Raw genomic sequence first — 26,152 nt, 5'->3', positions numbered from 1 at the left:
TTGGGTAAAGTAACTTTGGAAGTGCCTTTTTTTTTAAATTTCCAATGCCATTTTTCTTTTACTAAGAATATGGGGATTCATCATCAACTTGATGCAAGAAGAGGAGAGCAAAAAAAAAAGACGTACCCATGGTCCCTCAATCTGCCCTTTGTGCCCCCGTGATGAGACACAAGAGCAGCCAGTGACAGCCACATCAGCTGTGCTTTTAACATGCAGGACACACACACACACACACACACACACACACACACACACACACACACACACACACACACACACACACACACACACACACACACACACACACACACACACACACACACACGCAAACTCTTTGATTCACACATTCTCTGAGTGTGTATGTACAAATGGCCTGACAAAATGCTAAATGCACACAGTCATTCTTGAGATTGTATTGCTAGAGTCCAGACTTATTATTATTTAAATCCTAAATCCTATTTTCTTAGCCGATCTACAAGCTCACAATGCGTCGCTTACTTTTGTACTTTAAGTATATTTTGATACCAATACCTTTACACTTAAAGTGCAGTTTTTAATTCCGGACTTTAACTTGTAACAGAGTATTTCTACATTGCAGTATTGATTTTTTAAAAATAGTATGTTTTCCACCGCTGAAAGTAACAACCCAGAGCGTTTCAGGATGTTGGTCATCATTGCCAGTCACAAAACATTATAGACGAATCCACACAGAGATATCCTGTTGTTGCGCAATCATCATTATTGCGGTTGTGAGACGCCTGCTGCACTGTGCATTCTGCTCACTTTGCCTGCTATTTTACTTAACTAAATACTCTGGCAGATACAAAGTGTCACTGACTTGCCTCAAGTTACATCACTTGTCGGTTTCGTCTATAATGAAGCCACCTGAGGTTGGACCAGTGGTTCTCAAAATGTTTTGCCCTATAGCATACATGGGCAACTGGCGGCCCGGGGGGCCACATGCGGCCCCCACCGTCACTTAATGCGGCCCGCAGGTTAATATTGGAATACTGATATATTATTGATTTCAGCTGTTACAATTGCAAAATGACCCGCTTTAATTACTTCAGTCTATATTATAGTAGCTTATTGACTTGTATTTAAATATTATTGTCTTTTTTAGGTCCAATGTATTTGTATTTAAGTTCATAAAGTTAACATAAGTATAACTAAATGCATTTGAAATAAAAATGTTACTTTTCAGGATTAAAAAAAAAAATAGCAAAAAAAAATCTGGATTCCAATTCAAAAGTAGCAAAAATAGCCGATCTACAAGCTCAAAACGCGTCACGCTGCGACGCGTTTTGAGCTTGTAGATCGGCTATGTTTGCTACTTTTATGTGACATAGAATGGCCTGACAGCATATGCATTGTGGCCCTCTGGAGTGAGTGTGGAAATATAGTGGCCCTCTCCATCATCAAAGTTGCATCACCCCTGCCCTATAGGGTGCCACACTGCACCCACTTTGAGAAACGGCTGGCAGAAACTGCAGTGCCACCGGTGTAGAATGTTAGCCGGGAGACCTGCCGTTTTAAGCAGTGTATAACCCATATCTCTGTAGTGGTTCTCAAACTTTTTCACGTCTAGGACCCCCAAATTGGTATTTGGCCACGGACCCCCTTCTGAAAAAGTTTTGTGCCATGGAATCCCAGAAGAGAAGATTTGTGTTTTAAAATAAAAAACGGTAAGAAAGTTTGCTGGGGTCCTGGGGACCCCCTGGAACCTGTCCAAGGAGCCCTGGGGGTCCCCGGACCCCACTTTGAGAACCACTGTTTTAGAGACATGATTTCTCTTCTTTGCTTTATTGGTTGCAGTCTTGACTTGGTACTATCACTATAGTATTTGGACAGAATCTCCCCTCAGCTCAATAAACAAGTAGTTTTAAGAATGAGCTATAATGGGACTTGAAGGCGCTATAGCTTGTCTGCCAACTTACGGTTGCATCACTTGATGCACCACTTCCCTTATTTGACAACTGATTCTACACATCCACTCCACTGGCCATGACTCATTTCAGTTCAAATACAATGTTGTTTTGTTCTCTTAAGTCTGTGGTTCTCAAAGTGGGGCCCGGCAGAGACCCCCAGGGATCCTTGAGGGGGTCCCCCCCAGAAAAAAGTAGATTATATAGCATCAAAATAAGTTGTTTTCATCAGTTTAAAAAAATAACCAATCTACGATAAGCTGCTACAAACGCGTGCGACATGTTGTTGTGAGCTTGTTGTGGATCTGCTGGTTTCAAAGGATCCTGATCCTGACAAATAGTGTAAAACTTTGAAAATAACACAAATCCTCTCCTCCCTGTCACAAAAACCTTTCAGAGGGGGGCTTTGACATTAAATAGTTTGATAACCACTTCTCTTAACCCATTCAATCCGGGAACGCATGCTGTGTCATTTTAGATCTTTATAACCATTATTTTATACTTTTGGCTATTCAAAAATAGTAGATCTACAAGCTCATAGCGCAACCACCGAGTGCCGCGCTACAAACTTGTAGATCTGCAATTTCTTTTGCAAAAATATAGTTTTTTTGCAAAACTTTGAATATATATGTTTTTTAAGCGAACATTTTAACTCAAATCTTTGCTTCTGGGGATTCTTTTTTTTTTTTACTCAAGTTGCTATAATATCAGTGGTTCTGGTTAAGTTCCTTCATCTGGAATAAGAGAAAGCCTAGGATTAAGATGGCCAAACTCCAAATGGCTAGCGTTGATGGTGGTTTGGATCTGCCCAATATAAGGCTCTATCAGCCTGGCTGGCTCAAATCAGATCCTTCTCCAATTTGGCTTGATATTGAATCATCACAGTCCACTTGCCCTCTTTGGAACTTATTATTCGTAAAGGACTTTAAGTCCATCAAAAAATTATGCTCTAACCCCATCACGCTATGCTCAGTCAAGGCTTGGAGGTCTACTCGCGCTATCGAGGGCCGTGCTAATTTAACATCTCCCCTTATTCCAGTTATGGGTAACCCTGACTTTAAACCAGGTCACTTGGATGGAGGCTTTAGAGTCTGGCATCTACAGGGTATGAATAAGCTTGGTGATTTATTTGAAGGCCAGACCTTGTTATCTTTTGCACAGCTGCATAATATCAGTGGTTCTCAAACTTCTACAAGTGCCACGCTATGAGCTTGTAGATCTACTATTTTTGAATTGCCAAAGTAATCTTAAAATCACACAGATGCGTTCCCGGATTGAATGGTTTAAAGTCTTGTCATGTACTTGCTTTAAGAAACTGTATGTGGGTGTGTCTATAAGGTTGTGTTAATTAATGCACAGTTGAAGCCAGGCCGCCTCACAGTGCCGGACACACAGTGACCAGGCAGCCAGTGTGAGACCATGTGACCAGCGCTGGTTACAGTGGTGCCATGACCCGGATAATACGTTGAGCCACAGCTCTCATGCAGTGGTGTGGACAAAGTACTCAAAACCCCCAGTATATACTTGAGTCCTCAAGTACAGATACTCCTCCTGGTCACATTTACTCACTGCGAAAGTGAAAGTTGCTATGTCAAATTTCAAGTTGCGTTGAACTAACTCAAATGCTTTTTAAAAAGTACAAATTACAAAGTATATTTTGTTTTTAACCCATTGAGACCTGGTATCTGTGTCATTTTTAGATTTGAGCTAAAAAGCTATATTTTACACTTTTGGCTATTCAAAAATAGCAGATCTACAAGCTCGTAGCGCGGCACCGAGTGCCGCGCTACGAGCTTGTAGATCTGCTATTTTTGAAAAATCGTGAAAATGTGTGCAAATCTTTGAATATATATATTTTTAAAGCGAACATTTTTAACTCACATCTTTGCTTCTGGGGGGTCCCTGGAACAAAATATTTTGATGGGGGTCCGCGGCCAAATACATGTAATTTTGGGGGTCCTTGACATGAAAAAGTTTGAGCACCACTGATATAGAAACATACGTTTTTTCAGAAAACTGTTGAGATTTAGGAGACATGTAGAATCGGCTTCAGGTCTCAATGGGTTAATATCAATGAATTGCAGTTTTACATTTTTGATTATGAAAACATTATCAATCAATCAATTGTGAAAATAGCACATCTACAAGCATGTTGATCACTATTTGAAGTAAGGCTTAAGTGGTTAATTTATAATGTACTTTTTCCCTGCCTAGAAATGAAGTGGAGTCAAAAGTACAACATTTGTCTTTGAAATGCAGTGGAGTGAAACTAAAAGTCACAAGTATCCAAAAATACAAATACTCAAGTAAAGTGCAGAAACAAAACAAATGTACTTCATTGCTCTCATGTTAGGCTAACTAACTGCAGTGTGAGGGTGAGTTACACACTATAACCAGATGGGGGCTATAATCTCCCACTGTGATGTAAACGAAACATCCCCACCTTGCATGTCAATTGGATGTTCGAGTTCTGTACCACTAGAATATTTTAACTAATCCTCAAGGACCACCCCCACCCCACCTCCCCAACCACAACATTCCGTATATATTTAGTATATATGAAGGCATAAGGTTCCCAGATTGAAGAAGACATAACACAGTCATTTCCAGTCATAAAACATTATGTTATGCTTAGCTGCCTGGCACCACACGCGACAGAAGTAAATCAAGTCTTTACAGTGAATATTTCATTTCAAGCTTTTTTCCCCACTACGTCAAAATTGTTCTTACATTTAGTGGACTTCTGAAATGTTAATTTAAAGTTAAACATATTGTTTTGATACATTTAACAAAAGCGCAATATCACATTTTGCCATGGACCCACCTGTAATTATGCCATGGATCGCTAGTGGTCCGTGGAACACTGGTTGACAAACAGTGGACTGGACAAGGCTGTGTGAATTGAACTTCAGGGCTGGTGAGTGGAATGGTTTAGATTTTAGCATGTGGCTGCTGCCACTGTATGCATTGAATTAACCACTTGTCTTCACTTTTTCGTGTCAAGGACCCCCAACAAATTGATACGTATTTGGCTAAGGACCCCCTTCTATAAATGTTTTGTGTGAGGGACCTACAGAAGAGAAGATCTGTGTTTTTTTTTTTAAAAAGCAAAATTATTCAAGATTTTCCAAACATTTTAGATATTTTCCAAATATTTTCAAATATAGCAGATCTTAAAGCTTAAAAGTGCCTGCCAGTATAGCCGTGTGGTCACTGAGCCTGGTTTATAATGAGTTGACAGTGTTGCGTACGGAAAATAGCCAATCTACAAGCTCACAACATGTTACATCGCAACGCTTTGTGAGCTTTTAGATCCGCTATTTTGGATTAGCCCAAGTAACAACATACATAGCTAATGTTTCAGTAGGTTAGCGTTGTATAGCACTATCCATGACAAACTGATGTTTCAGTAGGTTATAGAGTTGAACTAGATGACAAACTGATGTTTCAGTGGGTTGTAGAGTTGAACTAGATGACAAACTGATGTTTCAGTAGGTTGTGTGTGGAGCACTAGACCTCCTAACACACTGAGCTGATTTTCCCCCTGGAGTCTCTAGAGTAAATACGCTGTCAGTGTCATGCGCAAACAATGAAAGTCAACAGTCTCCTGATGGACAGCCTTCTCCTCCTCGTGTGTGTGTGTGTGTGTGTGTGTGTGTGTGTGTGTGTGTGTGTGTGTGTGTGATAATAGTTTTATCACATAATACATTGCTGTCTGTACTGTACTGTAGAGTCATACTGCAAAACACACATTAATGCTTAGAAGTGTTAAAGTTACATTGAGTGATATGCTTGATGGTCACGATGCCCATAAACACTGTATTATCATTTCATTGAGACCAACACACTCCGGGTCCAATGTGCAGCCATATTGTTTTATCTCTGCTAGCAGCGTGGCTCTAAGGACAGAGAGCCATGTCACTCGGTTCGTCACTTGGTCCTAAACAACATTACGTCAAAAAGTACTGAATTGTCTGTCTGTGCACCCTCATGAACTCCAGAGGATGAACCCTATTGATTTTGGTGACCAGATGCCTTTCCTCTAGCACCTTCGTTAGGTCAAATGTCCACTTGCCTACAGCAGTGGTTCTCAAACTTTTTCATGTCAAGGACCCCCAAATTGACACTTATTAGCCCGCGGACCCCCATTTGAAAAGATAAGCCAGGGACCCCCATAAGAGAAGATTTTTACGGCTCTCTAGCACTGATTCTCAACCATTTTAATTTCAAGGACCCCAAGTTTGACATGCATTAGGGCTACGGACCCCCATTTAATGGCCTTTATATCCCTGGGACCCCAATTCACATTGTAAAACCAATGTTAATTTAACTCTGAGAGTGTACAAATGGAACCAAATGGACCCCTTAGGGTCCATTTGGTTCCTATCCATCATGTTGCAGACCCATAAGGGTCCATTTGGTTCCTATCCATCATTTAGCTGGGGACCCCCTGGAACCCCCTTAAGTACCCCTGGGGGTCCCCGGACCCCACTTTGAGAACCAGTGGTCTACAGGATATCTCCAAACCTAATGTGCAGATTGCTGGATGAAGCCTGGGCCTATACTTGTTTTGGTGTCCACAGGCTTTAGAGCACCTCCTTCAGTGAATATACAAGGTGTTGAAAGACCTATAGGTGTTGAAACGCCTTGAGTTGGCACCTAACGTTAGTCACACTTTAACCACTTAAACCCCCATGTACTTTGTCGCACGGCAAATAGCGAAAAGATCTACAAGCTCACAATGCATTGCATCGCCACATCTTGTGAGCTTGTAGATCTCCCATGTTTGCTTTAAAAATTGTAAAACTTGACAGTTTTTGCCTAGAAGGACATGCCCAAAATAGGGACGCCAGGTTGTACAGTAAGTGGTTAAAATCTACCCATACTCCTCCCATAGCAACACGTAACACTTATAGCATTATGGCAGATTATTACCGGCACAGAATGACTTCTTCTGACTGGAGTTTGGATAATTTGCCATTTAGAATGATCTGCAGCCTTTGCAAAAAGTTAATAACCAATTGTGAGATACATTTAAACTTCATGCCTCTTCACTTTTACATGATAAAACTGGGAAGAAAAACTGATTGGAAGCAACTCAGTCTAAATGTAGAAGCTGTGGGAACGGCAACCTTTTTGACATGAAGTGCCATGTTTTCATTTTCTTGATAGTCCATAATAGTACCATATCATCATTAATCTTTTAATTATGACACCACTTCAAAATGTTGTATTTCCAACTGATGTTGTCCATAGGCTATACATAACAACCTTTATTTATTCGTTTTTTCCTTCTTTAGAAATATTTTCTTTCACATCAGGATGTATGATCATTAGACAATAACCCACCTATCTCCCAGACTCCCTCCCCAGTCAGAGTTAGGAGTTTGAATGAATGTAGAATTATGTGCAGGATGTAATTTGTATATAGATGTGAGGGGACTTCATTTAACTTTATATTTAATTTCAAAAGAAAAACTCTCTCACACTTATATGCCAGTGTGCCAGTGATCACCCTCCCCGGTGCCAATGTTGGCACCCGTGCCTAAGGTTGCCTTCCCCCGTAGCATGTTGAGGGGAAGGTGAGAGAGCCAACTAGTTTTACACTTGAACTCCAGCGTCCATATTCTGGAGGGAACATTAGTCAAACATATATTATAGATTTGCTGTAGATGGGGTAGAAGTACAGAGCCAACTCGTTTGCAGTTTACTTAGTCTGAGGGTTTAAGTGGTTTACAAAATGACTTAGGCAAATTGTTATGCATGAAAAGATAGTGCACATCCACTCTGAATGCCCAGGTGCAGGGCAACCTGGGCATAACAACAATTCAACATAATCAACGTTAGTCAACGTTTCGATCCGCAGATCTCATTGGGAATTTTGCTCAAAGTATTACCCGTTTTTATTGTGTAAATACGAATTACACATCCCACAATGCAGCTTCATTTGTCCCAGACTCAGTACAGTAAAGCTAGATGTTTAGAATGATGGATGCTTTTCTTTCAGTTATCCTCTCTCTTCCTGAAATGAATCTTAAATCTTAAGTGGTGATATCATATGAGGTAAATATCTTGCTTGGGATTTCTTTGTGATGTGAACCAATAGAATCATGACCCCAGAAGTGTGAGATGAGGATGTTTTGGTCAACATAGCCTCTGTTTGTACAGAAACACAACTGCTGCCTCACTGTCTGTCACAGACTGACCTTGTATATTAATCATATATTGTTGCTATTGGGCAGAAACCTTATATCTCCATATTTTTCATGTTGTTTTTATTTCCTTTGTAAATGAATGCCCTACTTTGTCATACTACAGTCAGTGTCACACAAATGTAGTAAAAATAGCTCACAACGCGTAGAGATGCAACTCGTGAGCTTGCAGATCTGCAATTTTTTAAAAGATTTCCACCAGACAGCGACAGAATATATCCAGCAACCCAGACATAGAGTACTATACGTAATAAACTGCACTCAGTCAGGATAGAATGTCAGGGGTCAAGCTACCAGACGGGGTCAGCACATACTTAGCCATTTTAGCCCATAGCCATTAGTATACGACGTTGCAATGCATTCTTAACCAAAGGACGGGGCATTCCTAACCACAGACCAAACCCTGTTTCTGTTTATTTACAAGGTAAATCATGTACCACAGCTGAGCCAAGCTTATGTGTGATTTGCGCAAGTGCCTCTTTGTGTAGTTGTGATGAGTTGTGACAGCTCAATGCTCTGCACTCCTCCCAGGCCAGTCTGAATCACATGACCCGGGGGGGGCAGGCTGGTGATTTGTCTGAGTTCCTCCCATAGAGCATAATATAAACCCAATGGTTCCTCCCCATGTGTGTGCGGCGTGCGCTGCCGCTAAGTAAGGACTTCCTGGTTCTACAGGCTACACTAGGCCAGTTGTTTTCAAACTTTTTCATGTCAAGGACCCACAGAATGATATGTATTTGGCCGCGGGCCCCCATCTGAACATATTTTGTGCCAGGGACTCCCCAAAAGACAAGATTTGGGGTTAAAAATTCTAAATCGTTAAAAGATTTCCAAACATTTTCCTTTTTTTTTCAAGTATTTTCAAAAATAGCAGATCTACAAGCCTGCGGCGTGGCCCGAAGTGACGCGCTGTGAGCTTGTAGATCTGCCAATGCACTAGGCTACAGTTTGCTTTGCATGTCCTGTTAACAGCAGTGGGGCTCTCGAACCTTTTTGATTGATTGATCGAATACTTTATTAGTCAAACATGTAAACGGCACGTGGTACGATATTCAGGCTAAAAGGATAAGACAAAAAAGTCCTGTGGACTTGTTTCTATTGTGGTCCTATGTATTCAATTCATCAGCATAGTATAAAATAACACCATAATACATGTCATAAACAAATACGAAACGTGTACTAAGGATAAAAAGGAAAAACAGTGTCAGTGAATGACACCTCCTTTTCTATGGGAAATTGCATTTACCTTCCCTTGTGGTCTCCTGATAGGTGATTTTTTTCAGGACAGTTTTTAAAGAATCCAATGGTTTACATCTTTTAATGCAGGGGTCTTCAACATTTTCAGGCCAAGGACCCCCTAGCTGAGAGAGAGATGAAGCAGGGACCCCCTACTCTATATTGTATGCAATTGTGTTTCAGATTAACGTGTTTTTTTTTTACTTAGTCTGCTCGTTTTTCCCTCTACACCTATAGCCTCTTTGCCAAAAATTGCCGATCTACAAGCTCTCAACGCCTCGCAGCGCGAGGCGTTGAGAGCTTGTAGATCTGCTATTTTCGGCTAATGTTCTCCTCAGAAAAGGAATTCTAGGGTTCAAGTTGTTAATGTAAAAACACTAAATCCTATCACACAAAGATTTGGCGGACCCCCTATTGTAGCTCTGAGGACCCCCTAGGGGTCCCGGACCCCCTGTTGAAGACCCCTGGTTTACATCTTTTAATGGATGGTGTTCAGGGCATTCCACATTTTGGTGGCAGAGTAGTAGTAGAACCAAATAGTTTTGACCCCGAGGACAAGGGCTGCAGCACCCTAGAGAGGCAAGGAGGGAGAATTGCAGTTAATGCATTTATATACTGGACAGGACAGGTGATGCAGTGTTTTCAGCTTGTAATTTGTAAATGTCTTTGACAGAACGTACAGTAATAAGCTCATAAATACATTCTTCGACTACAATAAGAGGCTGATCTTTAGAGTACTTTGGCTCTTAGCCAGCTTCAACAACTCATGAAACCAATGTTGCCAAGTCCGCTTATTACAAGCAAATATGGGCTGTGTGTGTGTGTGTGTGTGTGTGTGTGTGTGTGTGTGTGTGTGTGTGTGTGTGTGTGTGTGTGTGTGTGTGTGTGTGTGTGTGTGTGTGTGTGTGTGTGTGTGTGTGTGTGTGTGTGTGTGTGTGTGTGTGTGTGTGTGTGTGTGTGTCGTTCATGCAGCCTAGTCGCTTCTTTTGGGGCTTGTTTTTCTTAGACCTGGCCGCTTGTTTCTCGCACAAAATCTGGCAACAATGCCACGATAACACTGGGACAGTCATTGACAGTCAAATATGATGTTGTTTATGCAGATCAGCTGCCCAACATAACCTTTGATCAGCAGCCTGACATAACCCTCATGCCACTGACTCACATCACCAGATTCAACAACTCATACGTCCTCTTTACATTGTCTCAATATCATTTTCTTTAATTATACAATTATAATTTTTTCCTTGTTCTGCTCTTTTTTTCCTTCTACACCAAACCTCTGTGCACAAAATAGCCGATCTACAAGCTCACAACGCCTCGCAGCACAAGGCATTGTGAGCTTGTAGATCTGCTATTTTCGGCTAATGTTCCCCTCAGAATAGGGATGCTAGGGTTCAAGTGGTTAATGTAAAAAAAAAAAAAATCCTCTCACAGAAATATTTTGCGGACCCCCTATAGTAGCTCTGAGGACCCCCTAGGGGTCCCGGACCCCCTGTTTAAGACCCCTGGTGTAGGGCTTCTGAGGCAGTAAATGACATCATCGCTGTCATAACGGACCCTACACGCAGTTCGTCAGGTTCTCCTCTCCTCTGTATGTCCGAAATTGTCTGAACAATGTGGGCTATTTGTATTCTTTTTTTCCTCCTTTCTGTTATTTTATTGTGTTGTGTTTTTAATTGTGGTATAGAAGCTTCCTGGCAATGAAATAAAGATTGAATTGAATTGAATTACTGCGGGACCCCCCTCCTGCTAGAAAATTAGAGCTCTTAGAACTGTCTCTCTGAGTGAGTGAAGCCAAATGGCACTAGCCAGAGCAACATGAATTATTTACATAAATCATGTTGAGGACAGCTGGACGCACCTTTCAGAGGCTTTCACTGTCTCTTTGTTTTAGTTTTGGCAAGCCGACTGACCGAGTTGGGCACAGGACACAAAATCATTCATTTTTGTTGTTGTCGGGCAGATCAACCTCTTATTTCCATAGCTCAACTTTTTATGTTATTTTTCGTAAAGTTTCCACCTGACAGTGACGGTATGGTGACAGGTGGATGTCGTGGAGAAAATAATCATATTCTTCTCTTCAATTGGTTTTAATCCGTTTTTTTTCTCAATTTATTTTCATGTCCTTCATAATACTTTATCTCCAGGGTTCGTCCCACTTTATTAAGCTCTTTCTGGCCATACTTGTCTATACAAATCATTAGTTGTCTTGTGTTTGGGGTTGGGTATTAGAGCCAGTTGTGGTGGACAGTAATGAAGCACATTTACTTGAGTACTGTGCTGAAGTACATTTTCTCCCCCAGTATATCTGTGCTGTACTTGAGTATTAGTAGTATTGGATGCTTATGACTTTCACTCCACCACATTTCAGAGACAAACATTGTACTTTTGACTCCACTGCATTTCCAGGAAGGGAAAAAAGTACATTATGAATTAACCACTGAAGCCAATATGATCTACAAGCTCACAACGTGTCACAGATTGCATTGCGCCGCCTTATGAGCTTGTAGAGACGCTATTTTCACTATATTGATTTTTTAAAATATTTTTTATTATGGAAAATCTTTGATAAATAATATATTTTTTTATCCCAACCGATGCCAGATTTATTTTGGGTCAGTTGCCGTTCCAGATTTTTGGAAAGTCCTAGGCCACCGATTACCAATGTATTGAACAATATTTTGTCAAGAAGTGCAAAAAAAATCAAAATTCTAGAAATGTTTAAAATAGCCGATTCTACATTCTCCAGCATGTCACAACGCGCTGTGATCTTGTAGATCTGCTATTTTAGAAATGTCCTTTTCTTTTTACTTTTATTAAATCGGTACACATCGGCAGCAATAACTGCCCATATCGATTCCATAAAAAAAAAAGTCAAATAACTAAGATCTATCGGTTAGTTCTGGCTCTAGTAATTGAAATACATAAAAGCTCCAAAGTGTAATGAGTGCATCTGAATTTCCCAATGTGTGGTGTGAATATTAATTAGCTCTTGTGAGAAGCCTTGGTAAATGAGTCTCCAAAACGAAGCCTTTGAAGCCGCGTAGCGCTCTGGTGTCACGTCTCACTTCTTCTAATGCTATAAAGAAGGCAAGGCAGCCACTCAGTCACAAGCTAGTGCTCTCACACCAGCACTGGATTTAATAGCTTACTTACAAATGTAGGCCAGTTGTTCTCAGACTTTCTCAAGTCAAGAACTCCCAAATTAATATGTTTTTGGCCCATGGACATCCAGGGTTCCCACGGTCATGAAATTCCTGGAAATATTTTGAAATTAGAAAAACAGTTTTCCAGGCCCTGGAAAAGGTTTGGAATTAATCAAATGTTTTGGAAAATGTTCAAAACTGTTAGTTTTCAGGATTCAAATTCTAAAATGGCAAAAGTAGCAGATCTACAAGCTCGAAACGCGTCGCTTCGCGCCGCGTTTCGAGCTTGTAGATCTGCTACTTTTGATGCTTTTGTGTGACACTGTAGATGAGAGGTTTCTCCCCGACAGCAACAAAAGACATTGTTTTTGTCAAACATTACGTGAAAGACAGGTAAAATGTGGTAAAATGCAGTGCTACTTGATACGTTGTTAGCTTGTAGATCTGTTCTTTTTGTCACGTGACACCTTCGCTCGAGTCCGTCTTGGGCCATTGATGGCACACTGGTTTAAGAGTCTCATTGTTGCACTGTATGATTTCTATAGTCCTGGAAATGGGGTAAAATACTTTGGAAAAGCTTTGAAAATTCATTGTTAAAAATGTGTGGGAACCCTGGACATCCACTTGAAAATGTTTTGTGCCGGGGACTCCCATAGAAGATTTCGGAAATGTTTAAAAAATAATCAACGTTTTCATTGTTTTTTAATAGCAGATGTGTGTCGAGATTGGCTAGTGAGTAGGCTAGGCTATTGAGTTATAGTGGTCAAACCTATTCTGATGCTATATTAAAGGGCCACTTCACTCATTTTCAACCTTTCTTCATATAATTGATTCTCACTAATACTAGATATAAGCACCGATGGGTATTCCTGCTGGGCATTGCTGCCTTTCGCACCTCTGCTGCAGGGTCCCTTTTACATCTTTGTCTATCCACTCTGTGTCTCAGAGGAGGGCTGTGGACTGTTCAGAAACCTGCCTACCTGCCTGTGAGAACAATGGCTTCTATTATAGCATGCTTTCCAGGAATAGAAAGGCTGTGGTTTCTATTAGCTTGGATTCCCCATTGATGATGTCACTGGTAGGCGGGTTTACTTTCTGAACTGTCCACACCCCTCCTCTGAGACACAGACCAAGTAGACAAAACGGTACTATATTACAATGTGCATTAGTAAGGACCAATTATATGAAGATAGGTTGAAAATGGGTGAAGTGGTCCTTTAACTAATTTAGCTGGGGACCCCCTGGAACCCCTTCAAGGACCCCTGGGGGTCCCCGGACCCCACTTTGAGAACCATACTGCTGTAACGCAGGGCAGTGATACAGTCGTAAGCAAGGCTCCCACATCAACAGATCTTTTTAGCTCACTTACAAATCGAGGCCATTCCTAGGCTTGTTCACAGCTAACATCTGGAATGCTTTTTTTATGTGTCCTTCTCCTTGCTGGGATCACAGATATCGTATCATGGCTGTCGGGCAGAAGCGTTGTACGTCCAAAAATATGGGAAGAAATATGTGTAGTGTTAGTGCAGTTATTTAGTCACACTCTCTTGTAAATACTTTACATTGTTAAAATATTTATAAAACCCACAGACACACTTTCACAGTTTCACTTTCAACATTTTTCAAAACCAGCTTGAGCTTTTTATAGATCGGCTATTTTCGATACATGTACAACAAAGTAGAACGTTCATTTGTTTTATTTATTTATTTAAATATGGAGACACAAGGCAACATTAGTAACCTAGAGGAAAAAGAACAAATAAAATAACGCCCAGAACAGTTTCCTGTATTTGTTTTTATTGTACTTTAGTTGGTCTTTGATACAGCTGCATTCCACATGAACATGTTAGGCTGCACAGAATGCACTTTCTTCCTGTTCCCATACTTCTTTGTTCTGCTGCGTTTTGAACTGCTCTCTCTCTCTGTCTCGCATTCTCCTCCTCACTTCCCTGTTTTGTTTCGAGCTAGAAGAGCGATATGTAGAATCGGTTTGGCCAATATGCATCGGCCATCATTTTACTTTTCCTTTTTAACCACTTTCAACATTATCGATTGCTATTTTGGGCATGTTGATAATACAGTTACAGTAGGATAAGTTGAACATATAAAAAAAAAAAAATCAAAACATTAAAAAGAAATAGCTGATCTACAACCTCATAACGCATTTCAATGAGACGTGAGCTTGTAGATCAGCTATTTTTATATTTAAAAAGAATTGTACAAGTTACATCTACGTTTTTCACATTTATTAGAAAATGTTGCACTTTTTGATAAATATATGGGTCAAAACATGGATGAAAGTTCTCTGTCGTCACGACTGATTTCAGTCATTTGGATTCCATGGAAGTCAGCGTCGTGTCTTCTATGGAAGCATGTCGCACACTGAAAATAGCAGATCTACAAGCTCACAACACGTCACGCTGCGACGTGTTGTGAGCTTGTAGATCGGCTGTTTTCAGTTATTTGTCATTTTAAGATGAAAGATTATTTGAAGTGGTCAAACTAGCAATAGACTGCACTACATGTTCAGCTTCTGATATGCTTCTGAACAGACTGATTTGATATGACAGACGCCTGCAACTGTGATTTGTTCTTGTACGCTGATGATTCTGCTCTGCTGATGATGTCCCATAAGGATCATGCCACACTGGAGAGTTCCCTGAGTGAAGAATTGGCAAATGTTAATTCCTGGCTTATTGATAACAAGTTATCTTTTACACTCTGGGAAGACGGAATCAATTCAGTTTGGCTCCAAAATCAAATTAGGGAAGAGCCCTGATTTCTTGAAGGTCAAATTAAATTCGGACTTCATAGCAGCAAAATCATCTGCCTATAGGTTGTATCTTGAAGGGTAACTTAGACGGACGAAATATGTCCGGCAAGGTACTGAGCAAGTTTTGGCACGGAAAGCAAGGTATTTAGACAGGGAGACTAAACTGGCGGTGGCCAACTCCCTTATTCTGTGCCACTTTGATTTTGCATGTACATCTTGGTTCGAGGGGTTTGGCGAGGTCCCCATATATTTAAAGACATGTTTTACTCAGGTAAACGAAGTACACCGTTTTTTTCACCAGAGCTAGTGTAGCAGTTGTGAGCTATCCCGCTTTTAAAAGTAAAGTGGGCAAGGGATCATTTACTTACATAGGAGCCACACACAGTGGAACGACCTCGAAACCAGTGTCAAACTGACAACCAATCTGAGGTCTTTTTAAAAAATGATTGTAAACGGAGCACTAGTCACAAATCATAGATTGGGACAAAGTGTTTTTTCAGGAGATTTTATTTTCTCCACCTCTCTCTGTCTGTTATCAAAGAATGTGATTGTGTCTGTTGTACTTTGTATCAGATCATTAGTAGCAGGATGTGCTTTATACACTAGTCATAACACACCATTGCTGTTATGTTTTTTTTTTTATAATTGTCACAAATAGGGAGAAGGTCAATAAGTTGTGGCCTATAGGCAAAGATTTTATGTTTAGTTTTTTAGTTTTTTTGTCCCGTCTCTCGCTCTTTGCTCTGTAAATATAGCCTTATTTAGCGCCGTGCTTCATTTTGGCTGGCATGAGGTTTCCTGACTTTTGATCTGGTGGTCTGATTGATCTGTGTGTGTGAAAACGGGGTTAAAACCAGAAGTGATGCACCAAACCGCTGACTGTGTGCTGCTTCAGGAACCAGGAAATGTGTGTGGAGTGATTCTGGGCAGAGGTTGTGAACCACACACTGTGATAACGCACACACACACACACACACACACACACACACACACACACACACACACACACACACACACACACACACACACACACACACACACACACACACACACACACAGACACACAGACACAAAAATGTTTGAGTGAAGCCGATGAGGGACACACCTCATGTTAACCCTGACAGAGGTAATGAATGTTCATCCTCATTCTTGTGTGTCTGTCTGTCTGTCTGTCTGGAGCTAATCTCACAAACCGCTGGACTGACCAAAATTTGTATGCATGCTGCCAGTAAGCCACAGAAGAACCTCCACCAATGTATATGTTAGAAGTTACTTTAGCAATTCATGTTTAACCACATGAACCCTAGCATCCCTTTCTGGACATGTGATGTCACAGTAGGCAAACATTCAGTGGAATATGTACGACAAAGTATCTAGGGTTTAAGTGGTTAAAAAACAAACAAACAAAAAAACTCCAATATATTCAATAAACTAAAGTAATTGTAACAAGTGTTTTTGAACTCTAGCAAAGGGAATCCTATATGCGGGCATTATGATTGGTTTGTTGAAATGCATTAACTCTGTTATTATGGATGGGAAATTACCACAATAGAAGTGCACTTTGGTAGGACTGGGAGCTAAGGAAATCTGTGGTTCCCAAACCTTTTTTCAGCTTGAGACCCAAAAGAGACATTTGGTGTCTAATCACTTAAACCCTGTTTACACAAAAATAGTGAAGCCATGAGGTTGTAGATTTTCAAAATGTTTTGATAGTATTCAGTAGACTGACAGGAAGTGGGGAGAGAGAGATGGGGAGTGACACGCAGCAAAAGTCGTCGGGATCGGGATTCGAACCCGTGACACACTGTCAAGGCTGCATTAGTAGCCTAGGTGCCCAAACCGCTACGCCAGTCGCCCGGGCCAAGTTTCACTATTTATTTACGTGTTTTTTTCCTTAAATGTCAGCAATCATTTTTTGAATAGTTTTAGAAATGTCTATTTTTCATTACAGTATATCTGAGAATATTTTATTGTAGGAAGCATAAAAAAGGGGATATTTACTGACCCATGACAATGGGTCCTGACCCAGTGTTTGGGGAAATGCTGGTATTAATTATCTAGTAGGGTGAAAGCCTTCAGATATTTATATAATCTTTTTTTTCCTTTCAGTGTTATTCTACCGTCATTATTTTTTTGCATGTGTGTATGCTGTTTGTTAAATGTATATTTCTCTTTTATTATCTACAAACTTAAAAAGAGCCAACAATACATTTTCAGTTCATATACATTATTAATCGGGCAGCGTACACAGTATGCATTTTTTAAAGCCCTCAGTGCTACCAGACACCTTCACAGAGCAGCCGTGTAGTTGCTGTCCCCACAACCAAACAGGCGGCCATCATTCAGGTCCTGGGACGGTACATAGTCGGTACATAGACGACCCGTCTTAACACGCTTCTGAAACATCCCTTAACTTCCATTACTCGTCCGAAACCATGGCCAGGATGTCTATGGTCGACCAGAAACTGCTCCAAACGCAGCTGGGAGCCACTATGCAAGCCATGCGCATGGTGCTGGTAGAGAAGGCCTTCATGGTAAAAACAAAAAAGCAAGCAGAGGGACAACTTGTTGAGGGAGAAGTGTTATTTTAACGTTCTTTTTGGACCTGAATTCTGCTACAACTGATCTGTCAACATTCTGTTTCCTCTTTCCCGTTCTGGATGACAGGGTGACAAAAACAATGGATTCGACGTGCTCTACCATAACATGAAGCATGGCCAAATCTCCTCCAAGGAGCTCACAGAGTTCATCAGGGAACGGTAAGACATGTTTACCCTCATCGACTACTACACTGAATCTAAGGCGTGCAGCAGTTAATCGAACTAATTGATTGAATTGATTATAAAATAAATAATCGATTTGATTTAAAATAATCAATTGAGGGGTGTTTTGAAAAATTGTTTCTGTTTTTTTTGTTTCTTTTTCCCCCAGGTATAACGAAACTAGCTCATAACAATACAGTCACATAACGTGTCGTGTTGTGAGCTTGTAGATCGGCAATTTTGGGGATTTTTGCACAACATCATAAAAAATCTATTTGAATCGATTATTTGATTATCAAAAAAGGAACAAAAGACTAATTTCAACAAAAATAAAGAAAAAGAAAATGATAGTTGAAACCCTAATATTAAACACTAATTTGGGGTAATTACAAAATGTGTAATCAATACAACTTAGGTCATTACAAAATGTGCATTACACATATTGAGCAGTAATGAGGTCATGCTATACCATGACATATTGGCACTGGTGAGTCATAGCACATCAGTGACATTATCTCATGGCATGGCAGGACCTGGAGTGTATTGTTACAATCATATCACAGTTTAATCAATAATATCTCCGATTAGAACGTGGAAAAATAGGCTAAATGCACAGCTGCTGGCGGCCGTTGCTAGGTTACGGGAAAGGCAAACAAGGTGGAATTGCTTGGAGTGCTGTTGTGGTGAGAAGAATGGCCACTAATTAGAACGCCTCCCAGTCCCAGCCAATAACAATGCTGGGTCAGAATGCCTTCCAGCCAATAACAATGCTGCGACACTCATTTACAATGCCTCCTACCAGCCAATAACAATGCAGGGTCACAACTAATAGTGGTTAAGTATAATTAACCATTAACCGGATTGTCCTGTTCTCGCACAGATGACTTTAGTGGCTTCTGGTTTACCGAGTGTAAGTGACGCACCCGTTGGTGACCTGTTGTGTAATGTGACTCTAAACACTCAAATGTTTATTTTAACCCATGAAGACCTGAGGCCGATTCTACAAAGGCCTTCTAAATCAGTCGTTCTCAAACGTTTTCATAATTCAAAATGATTCAACATTTTTCAAATACTTTCAAGATGTTTAAGCTTGTGCCAGGGACCCCCAGTTGAAAAGATTCGCCAACATTTGAAAATAAAATAATTTTAAAATAGCCAATCAACAAGATCACAATGTGTTGCATCTCGATTCATTTTTGAGCTTGTAGATTGGCTCTTTTTTTTTTATAGTAAAAAAAAGTCTTATTGCGGAGGAAACAAAAGTTCTCTTCTCATGGAAACATTGAAACAATGCAGTGCATGTGTTTCAGAATCACTGTAACCAAATGGCTCATGTCCAACAGACATCTGTGACATATCAACTTAATATTCACATGCTCATTCTCAGTTAGGTTATTATATATTAACCCATTCAATCTGGGAAAGCATCTGTGATATACAAGCTCATATCTTTATCTGTCTCTGTAGTTACCCACATCGATCGGAACACGCTGGCATTGGCATGGTCCTCTGGCATTTTGTTTTAAAATACAAGCTTGATCTGCTATTTTTTTTAAATCGTGAGGGGGGGTGGGGGTAGCCTGGTAAACCCTCCCTCCGGAAATCTCATTTCCATTTGATTTCAGGAAGGAGCCCATTCTGCAATATTGGCTGTGGGCTGGAGTTGGGCGGGAGTAATACCATTGACTGACAACCCCTTCAGCCAATGATCGTTGTTCCTCTCCAGCCAATCAGCAGACCTCCAGACTAATGTGACGCAACGGGACCTTTGAGACTTTTGAGCCATGCCCCTGCCGGTTCTCTAAATTTTTATTTTTAAATAGGCTCTGTCATGATTAATTGACCACATATATGAAGTTAAACAACAAAAATCTATCCAAACGATATCTTAAAAGTAAATTCCGTGCCTCAAAAAAGAAGTTTGAGCGTTTTTAAACCGAAAGTAAAAAGTGTTACTGGCCACAGAAAACAATGGCGGATCGTTCCATTTTTGTCGGCTGCACTCGGTCCCATTCGGGCTCACTCGTACTCGCCACCTGATTGGCCAACTGTCGCTGTCAATCACAGAACGATGAGCGACAACGCTGATAGGCTCGTCCATTTGGTGAACGGGCTAGAAACGCCAAGACAAGCCTCCAGGCCAGACTCACTCCTGAAATCAAATGGAAATGAGATTTCCGGAGGGAGGGTTTACCAGGCTAGGGTGGGGGAGTCCGCGGCCAAATCCATATCTAAAAATGTTTTCTAAATCCTAATAGTATGTTGCTATAACAGTGGAGCTCCAACTTTTCCATGTGAAGACCCCCAAAATTATGTATTTTGCCGCGGACCCCCATCTCAAAATATTTAGTTCCAGAAGCAAAGATTTGAGTTTAAAAATATATAGATTCAAAAGATGTGCATACATTTTCAAAATTCTTCCAAAAATAGCAGATCTACTATTTTTGAATAGCCAAAGAAATCTAAAATGACCATCATCATGCCACCCATGAACAAAAAGGATATTCATTTTGGATTTTAAAACAAAACGCCAGAGGAGCATGCCAATGCCAGTGTGTTCTGATCAATGTGGGGAATTACAGCGACAGATAAAGATGAGGTCACTTTTGATTCTATTTGTACACTGTCACAGCCACAGACCTGTAAGGATCCATTTGATTCTTAACCTATCAATCACTTAGCTGGGGACCCCCTGGGACCCCCTCAAGGGGGTCCCCAGCCCCCCTTGAAAACCACTGATACTGTATGACCAAATAATGAGAACATAATCGTCGCTGTCAGGAGGAAACCTTGTAATGTACACAATTGTTACTTTTCAGGAAATGGAAAAAAGAACCGTGTGTTCCAATGAATCCAGTGCAGTCATTATTTAGTCATAAGTTCTTATTAATACTTTAGTTGTTTCAATATTCGTAACAAAAAACCACAGACACAGTTAACCACTTTCACTTTCCACTTTCAAAATCTTTCCAACATAGCGAAAATAGCAGATCTACAAGCTCACAATGCCCCCCGAGGGGTCTCCCTCCCAGGCCAGAAGGGGTTTATTTCTCAACAATGACCTGCTCACCATTCATTATCCTGCTCATTACACAGCTATTTAACCCATTAAGACCTGAGACCGATTCTACAAATGTCTTAAAAACCTAACAGTTTCCTGAAAAACTAATGTTTCTATATCAGTGGTGCTCAAACTTTTTCATGTCAAGGACCCCCAAAATTATATGTATTTGGCCGCCCACCCCCATCTCAAAATATTTTGTTTCAGGGACCCCCAGAAGCAAAGCTTTTGAGTTAAAAATGTATATTCAAAGATTTGCACACATTTTCAAGATTTTTCAAAAATAGCAGATCTACAAGCTCATAGCGTGGCACGAAGTGACGCGCTATGAGCTTGTATATCTCCTATTTTTTAATAGCCACGGTATAAAATATGGTTAAAATGGTTACGCAGATGCTTTCCTGGTTTTAATGGGTTAATAAAACAAAAGGTAAGGTAAGTGATTTTCTTTGGTTAAAATAAGTATTAAATAGCTCTATACTCTGTACCCATTGCTATAGAGTGTTTGTTCAATAACAGGAGTCTCCGTGTCTCTCCAGCTCTATAAACAGAAAATGCATTTGCAGTTCGGGATACCAATTTGATCCAATCAGGATAGAGAACTCAATAATTATACAGATTAAACAAAAATGAAATTGGAAGTGATAACACAAAGAAATGAGCAGACAAAATTGGAACTGGAACACTATTAAGCTGATAAATGGGTACTCTCTCCTGATTGGCTGAAATTGTGTCACTACCTGAGATTTTATTTTATGTTTATTAAAGAGCTGGAGAGACAGGGAGACTCCTGTTACTGAACAAATGCTATAGCAATGATTACTATCAGAAATATAGAGCTTTAACCTTTTAACCAAAAACCTTTAGTTTTAACCAAAGAAATATCACTTTCCCTACCTTTTGATGTACTGTTTAGCTATAAAATGACTTTGCTTGTTTGTTCACATGTTTTTCGTTGTTGAATACGTCAACAACCAAGCACAGAGGATTGATTGATTGATTGATTGATTGATTGATTCAGTTGAGTTGTCTCCACCTGTCTGTTGTTGAAAGCAGTGGTCATCATTGTTGAAAGATGAGACCGCTGAATCCAGTGATTGACCAGTCAGAATCAAGCATTCAACCAAGCTGTGTAAAAACCCATTTATTTGTAGATAGCAGCAAGATTTTGGAAGGCAGAGAAGATGTGAAGTGCTGTCATCACAGAAGCACTCTGTGTGTGGGGTTAATGACTGATTTATGTGCATGCACAACAGGTGTATATGGGTATGTGGTGTGGCCTGAATCCAAACTAATTGGACTGTGAGCTGGGTGTGACTGCACACCTTTTAGTGCATCAATTCTAATTGATGCAAACAGGATTTCCCCTTTTTTCCCAAAATCGATTATTTCATCACAGTTGTTATTTTTCTTAACTTTTCTAATCGATTAAATCCATTAGTTCAATTAACTGTTGCATCCCTAGTTCAAAATGTGTTTTATTACAGCTGGTTTAAAAAGTGTATTTTTGTGTAAGGCATAACTTACTTTTTAGGTCTTTTCTTTTACGTAAACATGTGTCTCTAGGGTGAAGTGCTTGTTCAGGTATGTGATGTGACTATAGATATTTTCAGATAATGTACTGGTGAAAGAGAAGAGAATTTTTTTAGTATCAGATGTTATCATGCTTAGCTTTGTTCTTTTCATGTAGGAACACACAGAGGCGTACCCACTGTAGAGGCAGGACAGGCCTGCCCAACTAAGATCTCGCCTCCCTTAGAAAACCCAAATAACCCGAAAAGGTGTCATTGTGTGCTTAATGTTCTCAAAGTCACGCGTTCCAACAACTTTGAACTGAGCAGATTTGACCTTATGTTCCAGAGATAATGGCCAAAACATCTTGAAAACGGCCACTTTTGCCGTTTTTCGTTCGCCGTTTTTTCGATTGAGTTGAAATTTATTTTGGGGGGGTAATAGAGAGAGAGGGGGCGGGGGGGGGGGGGTAATTCCTGGGGATGCCACTGGGAACACAGACCATTTCAGTGCATGTTCACTTGGGTTGCATGGCATAGTTTTGAACTCTGAAATACAGCATGATGGCTCCCTCCGGTGGCCAAATTAACACATTGCTTGCATGTGCATTTCATGTGCATTTCATGCAATGTCATCATTATAACAGTGCTGTTATGCACTATGCAGTCGGTATTGTAATTAATATGTATACACTATATGGCACAGTGGTGCATGTGAATCCTGAAGAATAATTACCTTGGACGGCATATTTAGTTTCTAGTTATTATCAAGTTACCATAGTATTTACTATGATTTTAGAATTACTTTGGATGTACACTTGAGCAGTGGTTCATGTCAAGGACCCCCACAATGATATGTATTCGGCCGCAGACCCCCACTTGAACAGATTTTGTGCCAGGGACCCCCATAATAGAATATATGTCTGAATTTTCTTTTTAAAACAACGTCTTTCTACAAGTTCACAACACGTTGCATCGCGCCGCTTGTAGATCGGCTATCTTCGAATAGCTGAAAAATAAAACGGTGGTTTAAATGCTTAGTCTGTTCCTTATTTTGCTTGGGGCCCCCTGGAACCCCCTTGATGACCCCACGTTGAGAACCAGTGCACTGAAGCACCAGGAGAGTTGCATGATGAAGTTAACAGCTGTAAATGTTTGACCACAGACAGATGGCATATAGTTCATTATACACTGTTGCTGTTGACTAACTGAACACATAATATATACGCATTATCCTTATACACTCTTTGTAGGCTGGCTGACACTCTACATATTTCAGTCTCATATATCCACTGCCAATAGTCAGTACTGTATATCTGTACTGTATATTTCCAAAACTGTTACTTTTCAGGAAATGGAAAACAAAAGAACCTACGTTTCAATGGATCCAATATAGTTAATTATTCACAATACTTATGCCTATATTGTATTTATTAATAGTTTACTGATTATGCTGAACCAGTCAGTCAAAGTGCAGATGGCTTGATCAGACTTTTAAGACTACCTACACATTTGTATTTGTATTCTTATTTCACTTTTTAGTTTTTCTTGTATTTTCATTCATCTTACTTGTAGCTCTCTACTCTTAGCCCACAGGGATAAATAAAGATCTGTCTGTCTGTCTGTCTGTCTGTCTGTCTGTCTGTCTGTCTGTCTGTCTGTCTGTCTGTCTGTCTGTCTGTCTGTCTGTCTCGCTATGACAATACCAAGACATTTGCTATCATTGCTTTTGAATTATATTATGTAGTTAATTAACCCATTGAGACCTGAAGCCGATTCTACATGTCTCCTAAATCCCAACAGTTTTCTGAAAAACGTATGTTTCTATATCAGTGGTGCTCAATCTTTTTCATGTCAAGGACCCCCAAAATGATATGTTTTTGGCCGCGGACCCCCATCAAAATATTTTGTTCCAGGGACCCCCAGAAGCAAAAGTTTAGTTAAAAATGTTCGCTTTAAAAATACATATATTCAGAAGATTTGCACACATTTTCACGATTTTTCAAAAATAGCAGATCTACAAGCTCGTAGCACGGCACTCGGTGCCGCGCTATGAGCTTGTATATCTGCTATTTTTGAATAGCCCAAAGTGTAAAATAATGCTTTTTAGCTCAAATCTAAAAATGAGACAGTACTTCCAGGTCTTAATGGGTTAATTAACATGATTTTGTCTGTTGTTGAGTTAAACGTGTTCAGTATATTCAACCACATGTTGTTTCTGTTGTTTCCTCCAGGAGTACTATAGAGGAAGCATACGCCAGGTCCATGACCAAACTCGCCAAGTCAGCCGGCAACTTCTCTCAACTCGGGTAAGTGTCTAAACACAGTTCACTATACAGTAGATAGGTGAAGATAAGTGTCTAAACAGTTCACTATACAGTAGATAGGTGAAGATAAGTGTGTAAACAGTTCACTATACAGTAGATAGATGAAGATAAGTGTGTAAGCAGTTCATTATACAGTAGATCAGTGGTTCTCAAGCTTTTTCATGTCAAGGACCCCCAAATTGACACTTACTAGCCCGCGGACCCCCATTTGAAAAGATATGCCAGGGACCCCCATAAGAGAAGATCATTTTATACAGCTCTAGCAGTGATTCTCAACCATTTTCATTTCAAGGACCCCCAGTTTGACATGCATTAGGCTACGGACCCCCATTTAATGGCATTTATACCTCTGGGATCCCAATTCATATTGTAAAATCAATGTTAATGTAACTCTGAGAGTGTACAAATGACGTGTCCATTTGGTTCCATTTGTACACTCAGAGTTACAGATCCATAAGGGTCCATTTGGTTCGTATCCATCATTTAGCTGGGGCCCCCCTGGAACCCCCTCAAGTACCCCTGGGGGTCCCCGGACCCCACTTTGAGAACCACTGCAGTAGATAATGTGAAGATAAGTGTGTAAGCAGTTCACTATACAGTAGATAGGTGAAGATAAGTGTGTAAGCAGTTCACTATACAGTAGATAGGTTACAGTTAACTTCATGTTTTGTGCTTGTTTGAACCCTGAGTTGTGACTGTGTGTATGTTGCAGGACTTTCGCTCCAGTGTGGGATGTGTTTAAGAGCTCCACAGAGAAGCTGGCCATCTGCCATCTAGAACTAGTGAGGAAGCTGCAAGAGCTCATCAAAGAGGTGCAGAAGTATGTGGACGACCAAGCCAAGGCTCACAAAAAGGTACTTTGATGTAAAAATCTGAAACCTTTAAGGCACGAGAACGCATCGGCTTCATACGCGTCAGACGTGTCGGCTTCCCTGTTCACTTCTATTCTATGGCAGCAAAGGGGTGGAGCGTACACTCCGTGTGAAGTCCACCCTGTTTGAAGCTAGGAGTTCAACATTGGTGAACTTTGCCTGGGCATCAACAAATAGGAAATAAGTGCCGTGGTTGACCCCACTTGGCAGCCATTTTGCTTGTAGTTTTGTGTCAGTGAGCCGCAGCCGTCCACTACAACGCAAGTCCAACGAAAAAAACAACACCAGAGCCGCCTCTGACCGGCACCGCCACAACCTGCAAGGCAT

General features: G+C 40.4%; 1 protein-coding gene across 2 annotated transcripts in view; it reads left to right on the top strand.

The window, feature by feature from the left end:
• Positions 1 to 26,152, top strand: part of fcho2 (FCH and mu domain containing endocytic adaptor 2) — a 96,485-nt gene that overhangs the window by 4,842 nt on the left and 65,491 nt on the right. For both annotated transcript variants that reach the window (XM_084047030.1, XM_084047029.1), the window contains exons 2-4: positions 17,960 to 18,051; positions 24,861 to 24,935; positions 25,666 to 25,807. In XM_084047030.1, the coding sequence (XP_083903156.1) occupies positions 17,960 to 18,051; positions 24,861 to 24,935; positions 25,666 to 25,807 (309 nt within the window). The remainder of the gene's footprint in view (positions 1 to 17,959; positions 18,052 to 24,860; positions 24,936 to 25,665; positions 25,808 to 26,152) is intronic.

The sequence above is a fragment of the Gymnoscopelus microlampas genome (assembly GCF_963454915.1).
Source record: "Gymnoscopelus microlampas genome assembly, chromosome: 21".
In the NCBI taxonomy this organism is placed as follows: Eukaryota; Metazoa; Chordata; class Actinopteri; order Myctophiformes; family Myctophidae; genus Gymnoscopelus; species Gymnoscopelus microlampas.
This window is presented reverse-complemented; position numbering and strand designations above follow the sequence as displayed.